General features: G+C 41.3%; 1 protein-coding gene across 2 annotated transcripts in view; it reads left to right on the top strand.

The window, feature by feature from the left end:
- PIK3R2 (phosphoinositide-3-kinase regulatory subunit 2) overlaps positions 1–18,257 on the top strand; it is a 78,273-nt gene that overhangs the window by 22,997 nt on the left and 37,019 nt on the right. For both annotated transcript variants that reach the window (XM_075863016.1, XM_075863008.1), the window contains 2 exons: positions 819–1,576; positions 17,954–18,046. In XM_075863016.1, coding sequence (XP_075719131.1) covers positions 1,246–1,576; positions 17,954–18,046 — 424 coding nt within the window. In that variant the 5' untranslated portion in view covers positions 819–1,245. The remainder of the gene's footprint in view (positions 1–818; positions 1,577–17,953; positions 18,047–18,257) is intronic.

Below are 18,257 nucleotides of genomic sequence, written 5' to 3' on the forward strand. Positions count from 1 at the left end.
TACTCTTAAAATTAATGCAACTATACTGTCAAAATCTGCCATCGGCCAAACCATTAGCTCAAATGTTATTGTTATCTTTTTAGTTAAAATGCTGAAGTATTCCACTACACGGCCCAGGAATTCTGCTATCTAGCTGTGTAGTGCCACTAAAGTGTTAAGGCCTTTCCTGTCGGATAATTGTCTGGAGAGGATTTCATCCAAAGCTAAATTGCTGTAAATTCTCAGATTCTTTGTCTCTAGAGGCGGGAGTAGTAATTTTCAACTAGCAGATGTGACCTACAAACTGCATCTTTCTTGTACATCTAGCTTCCATTCAATGAACTGCATCCTACTTGATCTCTCTCACTGAGGCCCCATGCACACGACCGTAAAAATCGTCCGTTAGAATTATGGTCCGCGATTACAGAACCGTTCACTTCTATTGTCCACGGACACCTTCCCGTTTCTTTACGGGAAGGTGTCCGGGCCGTAGAAGTGTACCGCGAAAGATAGGACTAGTCCTATAATTTGCTTTTTACGGTCCGTGCTCCCATACTTTGCATGGGAGCACGGGGCAAAAATGCGGGCCGTGATTACGGGCACGGGCGTATGCATGAGGCCTAATAGTTATACCAGTTTTTAGGTTTTTCTTAGTTAATGTGTTACCCCTAGGGCTGAGCTACAACACTGGTTAATAATATATGTACAGTTTTCCCATTGACACCCCAAAAAAGTAGCATAATTCAATATTGTGTTTGAATAACAAATTTCAAAGTGTTAAACTAGTTCCAAGCGATCACAGAGCCCTTACTCAAGTCGGTGTACTTCTTGTCTTTCAGATTTGCAACCTTCAACACGTTGAGCATTGACAGCCATAGTCCTTCCTCACCTTTTCCATTTTGTGGTTCTTCCATTTGCCGCATGGTCCCTGAAAAGTCTTGGATTATGTTTGTCGCACTGTTCCTGTGTTCTATCATCTGGCTGAGTAGAGGCTTCAAGCTCAGAAAAAGAGGCAGCTAGAGGCATAGTTGTCTTGGTCACATTACATTCTATGTTCTGGGTTTTTTTATTGGCTGAAAGTGAACTTCACTTCAAAAGAAGGTACTTTGTATCTCCTGTGTAGAACAATGGGACGCACATCTGCTGTTGTAGTGTAAGATTTATTTCCCCAAATATTTCTTTGGTGCTGCTATGCACTAAAGACATTATTGAGCACCTGAGACTTCCAGGACATTTTGAAGTCCTTACAGGAATCATCCTGTACCAATGTCAACCGACGGGTTCCAGTATCGAGCTCTATACCCATATGAGAAAGAAAGAGAGGCAGACATAGACCTTTTGCCAAGTGATGTCCTAACGGTCAGTCGAGCATCTTTGTTAGCATTAGGGTGTAAAGATGGAGATGAGCGGGATCCAAATCGTATTGGCTGGATTTTGGGAGTCAATGAAAGAACCAAGCAGAAGGGAGACTTTCCAGGAACTTATGTTGAATTTATCGGACCTGTCCAGATGTCATTGCCAGCCCATCGTCCGCGTGGGCAGCGACCGCTTCCTGCAACTCCTACTACATCTAGGATAGACCAATCCAGCTCATCAGGTAGGTTATTTTTCCTCTTTTCTGACAGTGATGGACTTTATGTGGTCGAAATATTGACGTTATGAGCAAAAAGAGATGATTAATAAATATGACCACGCAGCATAAAGGTTTTCTTCCTGCTTTAATTTCAGAAAATGTCCAATTTAAAGCTCTCCAGTAGAAAAAAAGGCACATCTATAAGACCAATAGAAAACATATAGTGCAAAAACTTCTGTTACACTGAGATTAGACAGTTTACTTTACTTTTCAAGATATTCCTTCGTTATATGTTCCTCGCTGTAAATTTATCCACAGCTCTATAGACTGTGAGTGATCACATTTTTTTCTCTTTATTTTTCTCAGAAAATTGGACCAATTTTGGACAATTCCTTAAAGGGGTTGTCTTATCAGAGACATCCCCTTTCAGAACGGAGCAGGTGGAGCTCCCAGCACCTGTGGCTGCTGCAGGAAGAATGTAGTAGTGCGGGGAGGCCGTGTGGATGAATGTTCATCCATATAATGGAAGGATGCCCAAGTCCGCCAGAACAGGAGCTGCTCTTATAGCAGCTCTTTGCTCTGGCTTATACAGGAGGGTGCGTATGGGCTGGGGTGCAGGATCGTGCAGGTTTAGATTTTTACCGTCTCAATATTTTGTTCCCCAGAAAGATAATTGCTGGTGTCTGGCAACCAAGTACTCCCCTTTTTCTATACCAATAATACGGTAGCCGCAAATAAATGGGATTTCAAGTAATCTCATCTACATGTTGCAGAATTTTTCCGCACGTAAATTGATCTGCGGTACGGATTTTAAAGTCTGCAGTGTGTCCATTTATCTTGCATTTCCATCTCACAATTGTATCTGACAAGTTTCTGCACCTGTTTCCGCATAAAAATGCAAAATCTTCAACTAAAAATGCAAAAATAAACCTTAACAACGTTAGGCCTTATTCACACGGACATGTCTGTTTTGCGCGCGCAAAAGGTCCATGTGGCATCAGCATATGGTGCGCGGCTGCGAGATTTTCGCGCAGCCGCCATCATTATGACACTGTATGAATGTTTACAAACAGAAATGCACGTGATGCTTTTCTGTTTTCATTCATTCTTTTTACTACTGTAGCACGAATCACGCACGGCACCCGGAAGTGCTTCCGTGTGCCGAGCGCGATTTGCACGCACCCATTGACTTCAATGGGTGCGTGCTGCGCAAAACACGGCCAAATATAGGACATGTCCTGAGTTTTACGTCACAGCGTGATCTCTGGAGAACACGGCTGTGTCTGCACTGCCAGAAGCTGGGCGTTGTGAAGAGAAGTGGATGATACTTCTATACACAACGCACAGCTAGTAAAAGAAGTAAACACGCCCCGATGTACGCACATAATACACGCCCAGTTGTACTTTTGCTTTTCAACACGCCCAGTTGGACTTTTGCAAGCCTCATTTGCATAAATACGAAAATGGTCATAACTTGGCCAAAAATGCTTGTTTTTTAAAAATAAAAACGTTACTGTAATCTACATTGCAGCGCCGATCTGCTGCAATAGCAGATAGGGGTTGCAAAATCTGGTGACAGAGCCTCTTTAAGTGAAGATTTTACCTGCGGAAATTACCTGCGTTTATCTGCCGTTTTGGGCATGTAGCCTTAAAGAGATTTTCCACTGGCTTGTTTCTTAACCAGTTCAGGACCGGGCTATTTTGAGCCTTTAGGACCAGACACCGTTTAGCCATTTTTAGCACGCGTTAAACAGCTATAACTTTTTTATTTGTTGGGCTAGCGACGTGATTTTTCTGATGTTTTTTCTGTAGACAATGCAGGTTTCTTTTTTTTAATCATGTTTATACACATCCCTTTTGCTATTTTACCATTTTTAGGCTTAAAGTTTGAAAATAATAGTAAAAAAATAAGCTTTTTTATCTATTTTTTTTCTGGTAATAACATCGTTTTACCCTTAAATAGACCTTTTATTTGTGATCATCATGGCCTACCGTAAATTTTAATATATTACATGTGTATTTTAGGGTAATTGGCTCAGGCCTAGCGTTACGGCAATGATTGGCAGGGGGAACGTTTTTTTTGGGTGGGTATTTTATGTGTATTTATTATTACATTTTTTTGCACTTTACTTTACTTTTATTTTTTTATTACTGTGGTCTGTCTCTCAAAGGTCAGAAAAGGCCTTTTGGCGACTGCTGCTGCCTCTATTCGTATACACATCGCTCAATGAGCGCTGTATAGAAAAGAGCAGAGAAGATAGAAGCAGATTTCGCTGCTTCTATCTTCTCAGGGTCCCCGGGAGTCACTGACTGCCGGACACCCGACATTCAGCTGCTCGATCACTTGGGCAGCAAGCTGAAACCCACGCCGTAAATAGCCTATGGCGTGGGTTTTAAGGACCGCCGGCCGTAAATACACAGCCAGCGGAACTGGTTAGTTTGGCCATAGGCATAAAAGATTCCAATCCAGCAGGGGTACTGAGGTTTTTTGCTAAGAGACATACATACAAAATATATATTTGTTACTATACAAACAATTTTGTCCATGTAAAATAATTTTTTAGTAGCAGAGAATATGGTGTACTCATTCTTCGTCACACGCACATGATTTGTCACACAAACGTTTTTAGCACTCCAGTTCCATTGGCTGGAACCGAATGTTTTGGTACCTTATACAGGAACTTTATTGTTCATGACCATTTCCCCTGAATCAACAATTCTGGAACATGTTTTTTGTTTTTTTTAGGACTCTGCATTGTGCCTTTCCTCTGTTATTCCTCCTAGAAGTTTATAAATAAATTGACAACTGGGTGTTTCCAGCTGAGGGGGGTGTCCCTATATACTCTGACACTTTACAATCAGTGCTGACAGTCAGAATGTGTAGGGACACACTCCTTTGACAAAGGGATTGGTAGCATCCAGTTGTGAACTTATTCAGGAGGAAGATTTTTTTTTTTTTCCAGAACTGTAATTTTATGTGGAATAAATAGGTATTTACTAAAACAGACTATGTCAAGAGAGGCGATAGGTCCTCTTAAAATTAAGATAATTCAAAGCTTTAAATCGATGGTCTCCTTTAGAAATGGCAGGAAGCCGGAGTCCGGCCCCTTCTCACACTGAACGAATGGGTCCCAGCTCGAAGTACTGAGGTGGACCCTTCTGATTCTGACAGGACAACGCAGGTGGAGAAGCATAGCTGGACAAATATAAGCGTAGAAATGGTTTGATTCGTTTAGGGCCCTGACCGCCCATACTGTACTGTATATGTACATAACTACCACTTACAGGCATGAACTGTATTTCATAAACTCTGACATGAGCTGGATTTAGAAGACATACTCTGCTGTATTTACTTGCTCACACGCACACAGCCTTTCTGCATGTTGTCCATTTGCTGGTACAGCATAGTGTGCCCTCTCCATGAAACTCGGCTTGTTCTCTGACTCTGGCCCACAAGCTGTCGGCATCAAAGAAAGGGCAAGGAAGGCCAGCCGGGCGCATAATTCCTCTTTTGTTCCGCTCCCGTCGTCAAGCCATCTCTGATATTGTCCCTTGTCACCGACAATTTCTATAGAGGACAGCTCTGTGCCTGCCAAATTCCTTTTAACCCTCGTGATTCCTCAGGATGTGCGATCCGCTCTAGCGTAGAACAGTAAAATTAAAAGGAACTGTGTGTTAGTTTTGCGGAAATTATGCTTCGCTGTGTTTATGGTATCACTTCTTAAGTCTCAATGCAATTTGTTTCCAAATATAGTGTCTCAATAATCTTTAATACAGAAGTTCAGATGTACAAACATCAAGCATGTACTCATACATAAACATATTGTAAGCCGTATCAACATACCACTGATATCTGTGTTTGGTTGAAGCGATAAGATGGTAGAAATGAAAATATTGAAGATATTACTGAATATTTTACCTATTATGTTCATTTCAATGCTATCCTAGAATATGTAACAAATCAATGAGTCAAAATGACCTTATCCCAAAAAAGGCCGCACTTAGGGAATACTCCCGCATCGTGGTAACACCACTATTTGGCCGGGACGTGTGACTATACCCGTACTGAACAAGATCATGTTAAAATACCAGTTCCCAGTAGGATGCAGACAAGCCACAATGTTACATGACGGTGGTTGCACAATTGCAAAATACTGATGTCCATCCACTCCTGCGCCTACAGGTGGGGGTGGCTGCTTAGTTGTAGGGTATATAAGCAGGTGCAGTCAGATCGTGGTTTATTGCAGCAATTACAGCAAAACCATGGCATTTTGCCACTATTATGCTGCGGTAATTGGGACTTTTTTTTGCCATGCGATCAAAAACCGCACCGAAAAACGCATTCTTTTTTTACTGCGCTTTTGAGTCTAGTAAGAAACTGCAGCAAGTCGTATTAAAAACACAGGCAGTTTTTCGATGTGGTTTTTGGCCTCACGGCAAATCCGCACCGTGTGAATGCACCCTTATAAATGCACATAGATAAGGCTTTTACAAGAGGCCAGTTACACATCGTGCTACTATCAAAGAATAACCTGAAATATCTAAAGTTTAAGTAAATCACTTTCATGAAGTAGAGATGTTTCCAGGCCATATACATTTATTGTATTTACCAGCATCAGAAATTAGAAAAAAAAAATTCCACCAATGCTTTTTTGCGGGGTCCCCAGTACAGTCTCGCTTATCGGTTGTTACAATCACGAGGATACAATATATGTGTATTTTTTTTTTTAACGCTTTTTTATGAAACAACTTTCTATTGAAAAAAATGGTTTTATTTCTTTGTTAAAAATAACAATTTAAGTCCAATAAAGTTCTCCAACTAGGGGACTTTGCAAAGGGATCATTTGATCTGATATAATGCTTTAGTATACTTGGTATAGCAAAGCATTATTGCCTGCCCGTGTAAAACTGACATGCATTCTATTCCTATGCCTCTGATCGTGTTATAACTTATGGCAAGCCTTTGTTAGCCCCCCGCCGCCTGCAATGGCATTTACCCATCCGTGGCCCACAAACTGGGGATCCCCCTCCACTCTGTCAAACCACTTAGATGCTGCGGTCAATAGCATGTTATCTCCAATCCCAGCCGTTGCAGTGGTAGGCCGGCTGTCTGCCACAGCCAAGCTGTAGATGATCGTGCGGTAACAGCTCCTGTGCCCACGCGATCAGAATGACGTATATGTACGACATTCTGCGTTAAGGGCATTTGTAGTCTCTCGTTCACAGCTCAACTCTAAAATTTCAATGAGGGTATGTCCTCCGTTCGCATTTAGCAAGTGATAAGGTTTGTAAACTCTGCTCCATTCTATCATCGTATCTATTTAAGACGTAGATACTGTTGTCGAGAGATCATGGACCTCTACATCCGCAGAGCATTATGGCTTAAAAACCATCAACAATTTTTCCTTTTGAACACTTCAGCAGCCACCAGCAGTGAACTAGGGACTCCAGTTACTCCTAATGCAAACTTTGCTTCAAAAGATTCACTAGTTCAGACGTTAGAAACGGGGTGTGCCCCTCAAAACAGTGTGTGCCATGCAGTCAGTGAAGCTCCGCTATTTGGCATAAACCATCTACTTTGGAATTAAATTTAAAGAGTTTGTTATATAATATGAAATATTATGTGCCTTATGCCAACCTGCTGTAATGTACAAGGCATTTAGAACTCCGTACATTGCTTCCACGGTCAAATTTGCATTCAGCAATGGCAGTGTATATATATATATATATATATGATTCTAATGTTAGAATTGTCCACCCAGTCTTGGTGGTTTGATCAAGTAAGATCTGTAAATGCAGCCGAAAGGGTTTTTAACTTTTTCCTACGAGTAGGTGCCCCAAAAATCAAATAAGCACGGGTTGACACACTTGGACCCCCAGCAGTCGGCTGTAATCTATGGAGGAAAAGTGTTATGGAGTCAGCAAGTGTTCAATTCCCCTGCAGCGCCACCGTATGGGTGATTTAAATCAATGGTATGTTCATGTAATGCATGTATGTGCCGAGTCCTCCAGAGCAAAGAGACGTTCTATGTAGCTGCTCTCTATTTCATGCGGGACCCCTTCTCTATTGAATCAAAATGCACTAATGGGGTATTTGACAATGGGTTTTCTAAAGCAGAGAGCCCCTTTTAAGACCTGAAGACTATTGCAGCAAGGCTTTACATTATGAGCTACTGTAAATCTAGGATTAAATCCACCTTCTAGAGCCACACAGCCGTATCCTTTAATCTTGCTTTATTTAGATAGAGATGATGTTGCTGTAGCTTTTCATATTGATGGATTATACATGCGTGTGATATTTCCCTGTGCTGCAGACATAGCAAGTTGATCTTGCTGAAACCAGTTTAAGGGGTTTTTTTTCCTCCCTCTTGACACGTGGTAAAAATTGAATTGCGTGGCTGGTTGTATGGGAAGCAGCAAAGCAGAGAGCGAGAAATCCCTCTTGGAACATGGAAGGAGGAGGGGGAAAGTGCTTTCCATGTCTCTGGCAATTATTCCCTCCTTGTAGCGTGAGAGTATTCTTCTCAAATAGTTTCCAACATGATGATGATTATTTTTTTTATTTTAAATGAAGAGAAAGTAGAACATTTCTTGCTGTGTGTACATGATATATATCTGGGTGTGTTCCCAGCTTGTCAGACAAGCACATTTACAGTATGTAGCAGACTTTGCTAGATCGTTCAAGTTACATAAAGCCACAAGCCACAATACAAGACTCATAGAAGTCTATAGGACCCCACTGTACCTCCATATGCCCCAGATTTCATACAGACATATACATAGTTTCTTCAGTTGTATTCTGTATGAAATCTTAATTTAAAGGTCTATACTTTATAAAAAAAATAAAAATTTGTATATATGTTTTAAAGGCTATGTAAATCTTCAAAAGCAAATTATATTTTTTTTTTATAAAAAGGTCAATCAGTGTGTTTTGTACAACTTTATAGTTCGTTTTTATGCAAAACTCCCTTTACTTTTTGAGATACAGCTGCTTTGTATTCTGTATACATGTCAGCTGTATTGTGCACTAAGACCTAAATCTGTCAGGTCCATGGGACTGACTAGTTCAGTGTCAGCGAGAGACACGCAGGATCCACCTGTAATCGATCACATCTAAGTCAGAGACACGCCAGACACTGACAGATACAGGTCTCAGCGTAAGATACAGCTGCTCTATATACAGGATACAAAGCAGCTTTATCTCGAAAAGTAAAAATAATTTTTAATAAGAAGTAATTACAAAGTTGCACAAAACACACTGATAAACATTTTTTAGGTGTACATAAATGTGGCATGCTCTATCAAGTGTTTTATGGAGGTATTCTCCCCCAGAAGTACAGCACCATACAGTACAGAGGCACGTGCTACCTTGTGCCTCTCTACAGCCTTGTTTACCTTCACAACGGAGGCTTTTAGCTCCAGTATGGAGGTATGCAAAGCAAAATGTTAGGAAGCTACAATATATGGCCCAAAGCATTTAGATACCTGACCATTATCCTGATAAGAGCTTATTGGACATCCCATACCATTAATATAGAGTTGGGCCCCCATTGCGCTAGAACAGCCTCCACTCCTCTGGTAAGCCTTTCGACAAGATTTACAGGAACCCACGGTGATGGGCCCACTCTGGCCACAGGGTGGCTTCTCTATCTATCCTCTATAGTATCCTGCTGCTCCTGCTCACACTCTCCACAGATCCCTAAATATTACACAGACACTTCATCATCCCAGCCAGCCAATCACAGAGAATCTATGATTGTCTGAGCCGCTCTCTGATTGGCTCATAGCTATTAAAACAATGTTTGAGAAATCTTCAGCCACAGATTGAGGAACAAGAGGAAGAAGTCCTGCAGCCTTCAGTACGGGAAATTAACCCCTCCACTACACAAAACTAGACCATCAAGGATGCTAACAATAACTCCTTCATTGTACCAGGGATGTTACCATTCATCCCTTCACTGCCCTAGACCACAGGGATGTAGCCATTTAACCCCTTCACTGCCCCAGACCAAAAGGAATGCTACCATTTATCCCCTCACTATCCTAGACTATCACTGCAAGGGATGATCACATGATGATTTTAGGCTTAAGTGCAGATTCTTGACCATAGAAACCCACTTCATGGAGCTCCTGATGCAGTTTGTCGCTTCCTGAGGTACTTTGGAACTCTGTGGTGAGTGATGCAACAGTGGATAGATGACTTTTCATAGTACCCACTCTGTCAGCTTGCTTGGTCTACCACTTCATGACTGCGCTGTTGTTACTCCTAGATGCTTGCACTTCATTAGCACTTGACCATTGGCCGCGGCAGATTTAGCCAATAAGAAATATGACAAATTTACTTGTGGCAGAGTTGTCATTTTAGGTCAGTGCCACGTTTAATTTTTTCCCCCTTTTTTTCCTGTGCAGAGTACATATGATCACTTATGCACAAATTGCATAGGGGGTGACCATAATTCTAAGGTCGGCGGAAGATCGCAATGTCAGTCCCTCCGTCTGTTAGCAAGGTGCAAAACGTCCAAGGAAATTGTAGTAATTCATCCAAGAAAAAAAAAATAATATCTTCAAAATTGGTTACATTTTTTTCTCATTTAAGAAGTGAATTTTAAATCACGAAAAGTCCAATAGCAAGATTCAGAAAATCTGGGGCCACTGGAGACTCTTTAGATAGATGACATACAAGATTATCCAGGCATAGGGAATACTACCCTTACCTACAATACATTTGTGACTACAGTCAATGGTGGCCATTTAGGTACTTGTAACTTCAAAGGCATCACAATATTATGCCTTCGACTAGAAATATTTATAGATGCGCCACCTGCATACTAGCTTTGTTAATATTTATCATAAAAGGACTGGCAACATTTACTTTTTTATTTTATTGTTAATTGTAATTTTGTGTATGAGTATTAGTTTAAAAAAAATATGTTCCCATTAAACAGTTGCAGTGTTTCTTTGTTCCCATTCCCAGTCTTTTTAGAAGTTTTGTGTTGTCTGTTTTTAAGCAATCATCAACAGGCACAAGAATATTACCCACTGAGCCCCATATAGTAATACACTATATGGACAAAAGTGTTTTGGGACACCTACACATAACACCCAGGAGTCATCCTATTATAAATCCATAGGTATTAATATGGAGTTGTTCCCCTCTTGGCAGCTAAAACAGCTTTAACACTTCTGGGAAGGCTTTCAACAAGATTTTTTACAAGAGCATTTGCCAGGTCAAACAAGGATGTTGTAAGAGGGGTCCAGGCAAACAATCTCCATTCTAGTTCATCCCAAAGGTGTTTGATGGGGTTGAGGTCAGGACTCTGTGGGGGGCAGTGAAGTTCTTCCACACCAAACTCTCCCGACCATGCCTTTATGGACCTTCTTTGTGCACTGGGGCACAGTCACGATGGAACAGAAAAGGGCCTTCCGCAAACTGTTCCCATACAGTTGGGGGCATATAATTGTCTAAAATGTCTTGGTATGCTGAAGCATTAAGATTTCCCTTCGCTGGAACTAAGGGGCCTAGGCCAGTCCCTGAAAAACAACTCCATAGCATTATCCCTCCTCCACCATACTGTCCAGTTGGGACAATTCAGTGAGGAAGGTAACGTTCTCCTGGCATTCGCCAAGCCCAGACTGCCAGATACAGAAGGCTGATTTGTCACTCCACAGAGCACGTTTCCAGAGTCCAGTGGCGGCGTGCTTTACACCACTCCATCCGACACTTGGCATTGTTCTTGGTGATGTAAGGCTTGCGTGTAGCTGCTCGGCCATGGAAACTCATGCTATGATGCTCCCGGGGGCACATTTTTTGTGCAAATGTTAATGCCAGAGGAGGTTTGGAACTCCGCAGTAATTGAGTCAGCAGAGCATTGGCGACTTTTATGCACTATGCACAGCATTCAGTGACCCTGCTCTGTAACTTTGCAGTTTGCCACTTTGTGGCTGTGATGCTGTGGTTCCTAAACACCTCCAGTTTGTGAACATACTTAGGGTATGTTCACACGTACAAAAACAAGTGGCTGAAAATTACGGCGCTGTTATCAAGGTAAACCGCCCCTGATTTCAAGGCGTTTTTTTTAAGCTTTTGAGCCGTTTTTCATAGCGACAATGGAAAATCGGCTCCAAAAACAGACGATCATGGTCTGTTCTATGTGGAACAAGGCTTGTTCCACGTCTAACACCATAATCATTGAATAAAATAAGTTTTTGCTAAGTTCACTAAGTGCTTCGATATTTTTTACCTTTTGAAGGTTTAAGAATTTGTGCTGTTCTAGTCGATGAGCACCCCGTGGGCAATTATATCAACTGAGTCCATTTATAAATATACTGCCGAGAGAAAAAGAAACTCTGTGCAGTGCCATGTCTGAATTTTAACAGTTCCAGCCTTTTTCCATCTATTTTTTGAACTTTAAGTAAAATGCAGACCACTTGATTTTTCGGAGTATGGCAGCTTGCATTCTGTTAAGAGTTAATAAACTTGGAGAGCTTGGAATTTGCTGACAAGGCTAAATAAGCCTGGCTGAGGATTAAGCACTGAGCCAGGATGTGTATGAGGAGGAGGAGGAGGAGGGGTGCAGATAAAGCATCAGTCTCGCTCTGCATCTTTCCTTCTCATTTCTCCTAAGCGCGGTTAAGGGGCGACAAATGTATTTGCCTTCGAAACTGGTGGAATTTTTTGTTCTGTTTGGTCATATAATGGAATATATGGTATAAAAACACATAGTTTGGCATAATGTTGTAAATATAACAAAAATTATATATATGGTATGCTTTGGGGGGAAAAAAATAAGACCGGGAAACTACCAAAAGTATTCAAGTGTCCGTACACATTAGACAAAACTTAGTCGCCCCCTTGATTTCGGAAGAATCGTCCGACTGTCTAATATGTATGGGGGGCTACCGGACATCTGCTGTCGGGGGGGTTAGTTGTATTTTTACATGCCCGATTCTTTGTTCCCATGGGAGATAGGTGGCTGAATGGCTTATTGCCCATTGACTTAAACATGCACGCTTGGCCAAGTGTGAATATTTATGGGGGATTCGGGAGAAATAACTGACATCTCCGAACAAGCTCTTTCGGATGACATATTTAATGTGTAAAGGCACTTTAAAACTGTTAAGTGTACATGAAGATGAAAACTGTTCTTAAGAGTTATTAGTGCTTACAGGACCAAAGCTTGAGGCAGCTGAACTCTCGTGTCACTTTCGGCATGTATCACTTCTAGTTCAGTCTAGTCATAAGGATGCTCTTTAACCTCTTCCCGCCATTTCACGTACAGTTACGTGATGGGAGATGGCCTTTTCGCGCATCTCCACGTGATGGAGATGAAGCTGGCTCAGGAGCTGAGCCAGCGACATCACCGCCGGGTGACAGCTGTATGTTACAGCTGGCACCCTGAGGTATCGGCCAGGACCGGAGCTAGCCTCCGATCCGACCGATTAACCCCTCACATGCTGCGTTCAATAGAGATCGCAGCATGTGAGGAGTTTATAGCCACCGGCGCCCCAGCAACGTGATCGCTGGGTTGCCGGTGGCTGCAAAGGCGATCGGAGTGGTAATACTTACCTCCCAATCAGCCTGTAACGGAATCCTCCTATGTCCCGTCGTCGGCGGGGCCCAGGAGGCTTCCGGTACCATCGGCAAGATGGCGCCGGTTCCGCTTCCGGCTCAGAAGCTGAGCCGGCGTCATCAGAAGTGGGTGTCCGCTGTATGTTACAGCGGACACCCCGATCTAACGCCAGGAACCGGAGCTAGCTCCGATTCCTGCCATTAACCCCTTCAATGCAGCGATTCAATGCAATCGCTGCATCAAAGTGGTTTGTATGCAATCGGCAGCCTTGCCATGCGATGGCAAGGCTGGCGACTGCTACTATGGCAACAGGATGCCTAACAATGGCTTCCTATCTGCCATTACGTTAGCAGATTAGGCCCCGCCCAGAGGCGGAGCCTGATCGGCTTGCTGTCAGTGAACAACTGACAGTTCTAATACATTGCACTACATAGGTAGTGCAATGTATTAGAACATCAAAAAAACAGTTGGACCTTCAAGTCCCCTAGTGGGACTAAAGAAAAGTGTCAAAAAAAGTGTCAAAAAAGTAAAAATAAAAGTTGTAAAAAATACAATAAAAGTTTCAAATAATAACACAAAACACAATCACCCTTTTTCCCTTATCAAGTCATTTATTATTGAAAAAAATAATAAAGCCATACATATTTGGTATCGCTGCGACCGTAACGACCTTAACTATAAAAATATTATGTTATTTATTCCGCACAGTTAACGCCGTAAAAAAAAACTAAAAAATACTGACATAATTGCTATTTTTTGGTCACTTTGTCTTCCAAAAATTGAAATAAAAAGTGATCAAAAAGTCGCATGTACCCAAAAATGGTACCTATAAAAACTATAACTCGTCTCGCTAAAAACAAGCCCTCATACAGCTCCGTCGACGAAAAATGTAAAACCGTTATGGCTCTCACAACTTGGCGACAGAAAAAATCCATTCTCTTTACAAAAGTAATTTTATTGTGCAAAAAGTTGTAAAACATAAAAAGTGCTATAAATGAGGTATTACCGGAATCGGACTGACCTGCAGAATAAAGGTAACATGTAATTTATAACCAGTGGTGAACGCTGTATGAAAAAAACTAAATAAATATGCCAGAATTGTTGTTTTTTGGTCACCTTGCCTCCCAAAAAAAAAACGATAACAAGTGATCAAAAAGTCGCATGTACCCCAAAATGGTACCAATAAAAACTACAGCTCGTCCCACAACAAACCAGCCCTCATACCACTACGTCTATGAAAAATAAAATTAGTCAAGGCACCAATAAGGGAGGAAATAAAAATATGCAGTTGTGCCGGCCCGAGGGGAACGTTTCTTCTGTTTCAAGTGGCGAATTATCAAGTCCCCTAAAATTAGGGAACCAGGAAGGGGAGGGCCCAAACATATCTGCTGGAAGTGAGGGCGCCCGTATTATACCAGGACAACACTTTCCTGCAAAATCCCCCAAACTGCAAAGGTGCGGAGTGTGGACCAAAAGGGGAATAAGTAAAGACCATTTATCAGTGCGACACCGGGCTATGCAGAAAGGATTGTGTCACAGCGTAACACACATCTATGGATTATTTTATTGTTTTTTTTTACCCCACTATACCACCTGACTATGCCCCTTATATACTCCGCCTGCCTTACATGTGCCCCCACATTATAAACGGAAACACCAGTAAGACTCAAAACAAAACTACTACAAGCAAAATCTACGCTCCAAAAGCCAAATGGCGCTACCTCCCTTCTGAACCCTACAGCGTGCCCAAACAGCAGTTTACTTCCACATATATGGCATCGCCATACCCGATAGAACCCTTTTAACAATTTTTGGGGTGTGTGTCTCCAGTGGCACAAGCTGGGCGCCACATATTGGCATATCTATTGAAAAACCATTTTCACTCTGCAACATCGAGTGCACACCAATTTCTGCCAATCACCTGTGGGGTTAATATGCTCACTACACCTCTAGGTGAATACCTTGAGGGGTGTAGTTTCCAAAATGGGGTCACTTCTGGGGGGTTTCCACTGTTTTGGTCCCACAGGGACTTTGCAAATGCGACATAGCGACCAGAAGCCAATCCAGCAAAATCTGTACTCCAAAAGCCAAATGGTGCTCCTTCCCTTCTGAGCCCTACTCTGTGCCTAAACAGCAGTTTATTACCACATATGTGGTATTGCCGTACACAGGAGAAGTTGCTTTACAAGTGTTGGGGTGCTTTTTTTCATTTATTTGTTGAGAATATGAAACATTTTCAGCTAAAACTACGTCTTATTGAAGAAAAAGGATTTTTTTTATTTTCACTGCCCAATTCTAATAAAATCTATGAAACACCTGTGGGGTCAAAATGCTCACTACACCCCTAGATTAATTCCTCAAGGGGTGTAGTTTCGTGAATCTAGTCACTTTTGGGGAGTTTCCACTGTACTGGTACCTTAGGAGCTTTGCAAAAGTGACATGGTATCAAGAAACCAATCCAGCAAAATCTGTGCTCCAAAAGCCAAACGGCACTCCTTCTCTTCTGATCCTTGCCGTATGTCCAAACAGCCGTTTATGACCACAAATGGGGTATTGCCGTACTCCAGAGAAGTTGCTTTACAAATGTTGGGGTTCTTTTATTCCTTTATTTGTTGAGAAAATGAAAAATGTTGAGCTAAAGCTACGTCTTATTGGAAAAAAAGGATTTTTTTTTATCTTCACTGCCCAATTCTAATAAAATCTATGAAACCCCTGTGGGTTCAAAATGGTCACTACACCCCTAGATGGATTCTTCAAGGGGTGTAGTCTCCTAAATGGATTCACTTTTTTGGTGTTTTCACTGTTTTGGTCCCTTAGGGGCTTTGCAAATGCGATGTGGTCTCCGCAAACCATTCCTGCTAAATTTGAGCTCCAAAAGCCAAATGGCGCTCTTTCCCTTCTAAGCTCCGCCGTGTGTCCAAACAGCCGTTTATGACCACATGCAGGGTATTGTTTTACTCGGGAGAAATTGCTTTACAAAAGTAGTGGTGCATTTTCTCCTTTTAGTCCTTGTGGAAATTAGAAAAAATTAGCTAAACCTACATTTTCTTTGAAAGAATGTAGATTTTCATTTTCACGGCCTACTTCCAATAATTTCTGCAAAAAACCTGTGGGGTCAAAGTGCTCACTATACCCCTAGATAATTTCCTCAAGGGGTATAGTTTCCAAAATGGGGTCACTTTTGGGGGATTTCCACTGTTTTGGTGCCGCAAGAGCCTTTCAGACCCGACATGGAGCCTAAAATATTTTCTAATAAAAAGGAGGCCCCAAAATCCTCTAGGTGTTCCTTTGCTTCTGAGGCCGGTGCTTCAGTCAATAAGTGCACTAGGGCCACATGTGGGGTATTTCTAAAAACTGCAGAATCTGGGCAATAGATATTGAGTTGCGTTTCTCTGGTAAAACTTTCTGTGTTACAAAAAAAATAGATGAAAAATGAATTTCTGCTAAAAAAAAAAGAAATGTGAACATTTCACATCTACTTTGCCTTAATTCCTGTGAAACATCTAAAGGGTTAAGAAACTTTCTAAATGCTGTTTTGAATACTTTGAGGGGTGAAGTTTTTCAAATGGGGTGAGTTATCGAGGGTTTCTAATATATAAGGCCCTAAAATCCACTTCACAACTGAACTGGCCCCTGTAAAAATAGCCTTTTGAAATTTTCTTGAAAATGTGAGAAATTGCTGGTAAAGTTCTAAGCCTTGTGATGTCATAGAAAAATAAAAGGATGTTCAAAAAACGATGCCAATCTAAAGTAGACATATGGGAAATGTTAATTAGCAACAATTTTGTGTGGTATTACCATCTGTCTTACAAGCTGATACATATAAATTTAGAAAAATGCTAATTTTTCGCTACATTTTGGTGTTTTTCACAATTAAATACTTAATGTATCGAGCAAATTTTGCCAGTAACATAAAGTCCAATGTGTCACGAGAAAACAATCTCAGAATCGCTTGGATAGGTAAAAGCATTCCGAAGTTATTACCACATAAAGTGAAACATGTCAGATTTGAAAAAATTGGCTGTGTCCTGAAGGCCAAAACAGGCTGTGTCTTGAAGGGGTTAAAGGTCACTAACCAGTATAGGACTGGTCGCCAACAATTAGAACTTTAACTAGACAACAACCCAACGAGCTAGTGCTACGTTTTTGGGCATGTTAACTACCTAATTTGTTGAGTCCCTATTCGTGTATACTAAAAACCTTTAATGTAATATTTCTTGGTAGTTTTACTTTTAAATAGGAATTCTCTACTAAAATGTAATTAATGTAATCGCTCCCAATGGATGTGAGAGCCCGCTTTAGTTCTAATAGAGGAACTTTGAATTCTGCTGGGTTTCCCTACTCTGTCAACCTGCATCTATTTATTTATATGGCAGTTTATAGACTGTAGATGTGTCCAGACTATTAAAGAAGACAGTTAGGCTGTTAGTTCCTGTTGCGTTTTTAATATGCGTTTTTTGTTTTGGTTGATGAACTCCAATGAGAAAAATGCGTGTTTAAAAACACAACAAAAACTTGCGGTGTGAACCCAGGCTTATCCTGCTGACTGAATTTGAATGACTCCTGTAGTAGATTTGGAGCACTCCTGTAGCTAATGGAGATAATTGAATCCGTTACCTTATATGTTTCTGAAATATGTTTATAGTAAAGCATATTATTAATCTTACATTGCTTTGCACTTGATTGGCCTAATGTATGTAAGGCCTGGTTCACACCTATGAACCAGTCTAGATCTGGCTGCAGTCATTTAAGAGCCATCATCAAAGATGTAGTTAAGAATGCAACATATACGTATATACCACATAACTCCTTAATTTTATCTTTTCTTCAGGTTCCCTTCTACTTGAACTCGTCGATCAGTTTTCTCCTCCTGAAGAAGCACCCCCTCTCCTTGTACGGCTGTTTAAAGCAATTGAAAAAAAAGGTGAGATGTCTTAGTCTGTCAATATAGCTACAGGTTATTAGGTAACTATTTGATGTCCCCATGTACCTGAACAGTATGTGGTCAACTTCCACAATTCTTAATCTTCCATATAATTATCTTGTCTATATGGTGTCGGGATCTGTGTGTATGGGGGGGTTGCGGTTAGTCTATATACATGCATACTTTACCGCTCAGACGCTCTCTGGACATG

This window comes from Rhinoderma darwinii, chromosome 1, assembly GCF_050947455.1.
Source record: "Rhinoderma darwinii isolate aRhiDar2 chromosome 1, aRhiDar2.hap1, whole genome shotgun sequence".
Lineage (NCBI taxonomy): Eukaryota > Metazoa > Chordata > Amphibia > Anura > Rhinodermatidae > Rhinoderma > Rhinoderma darwinii.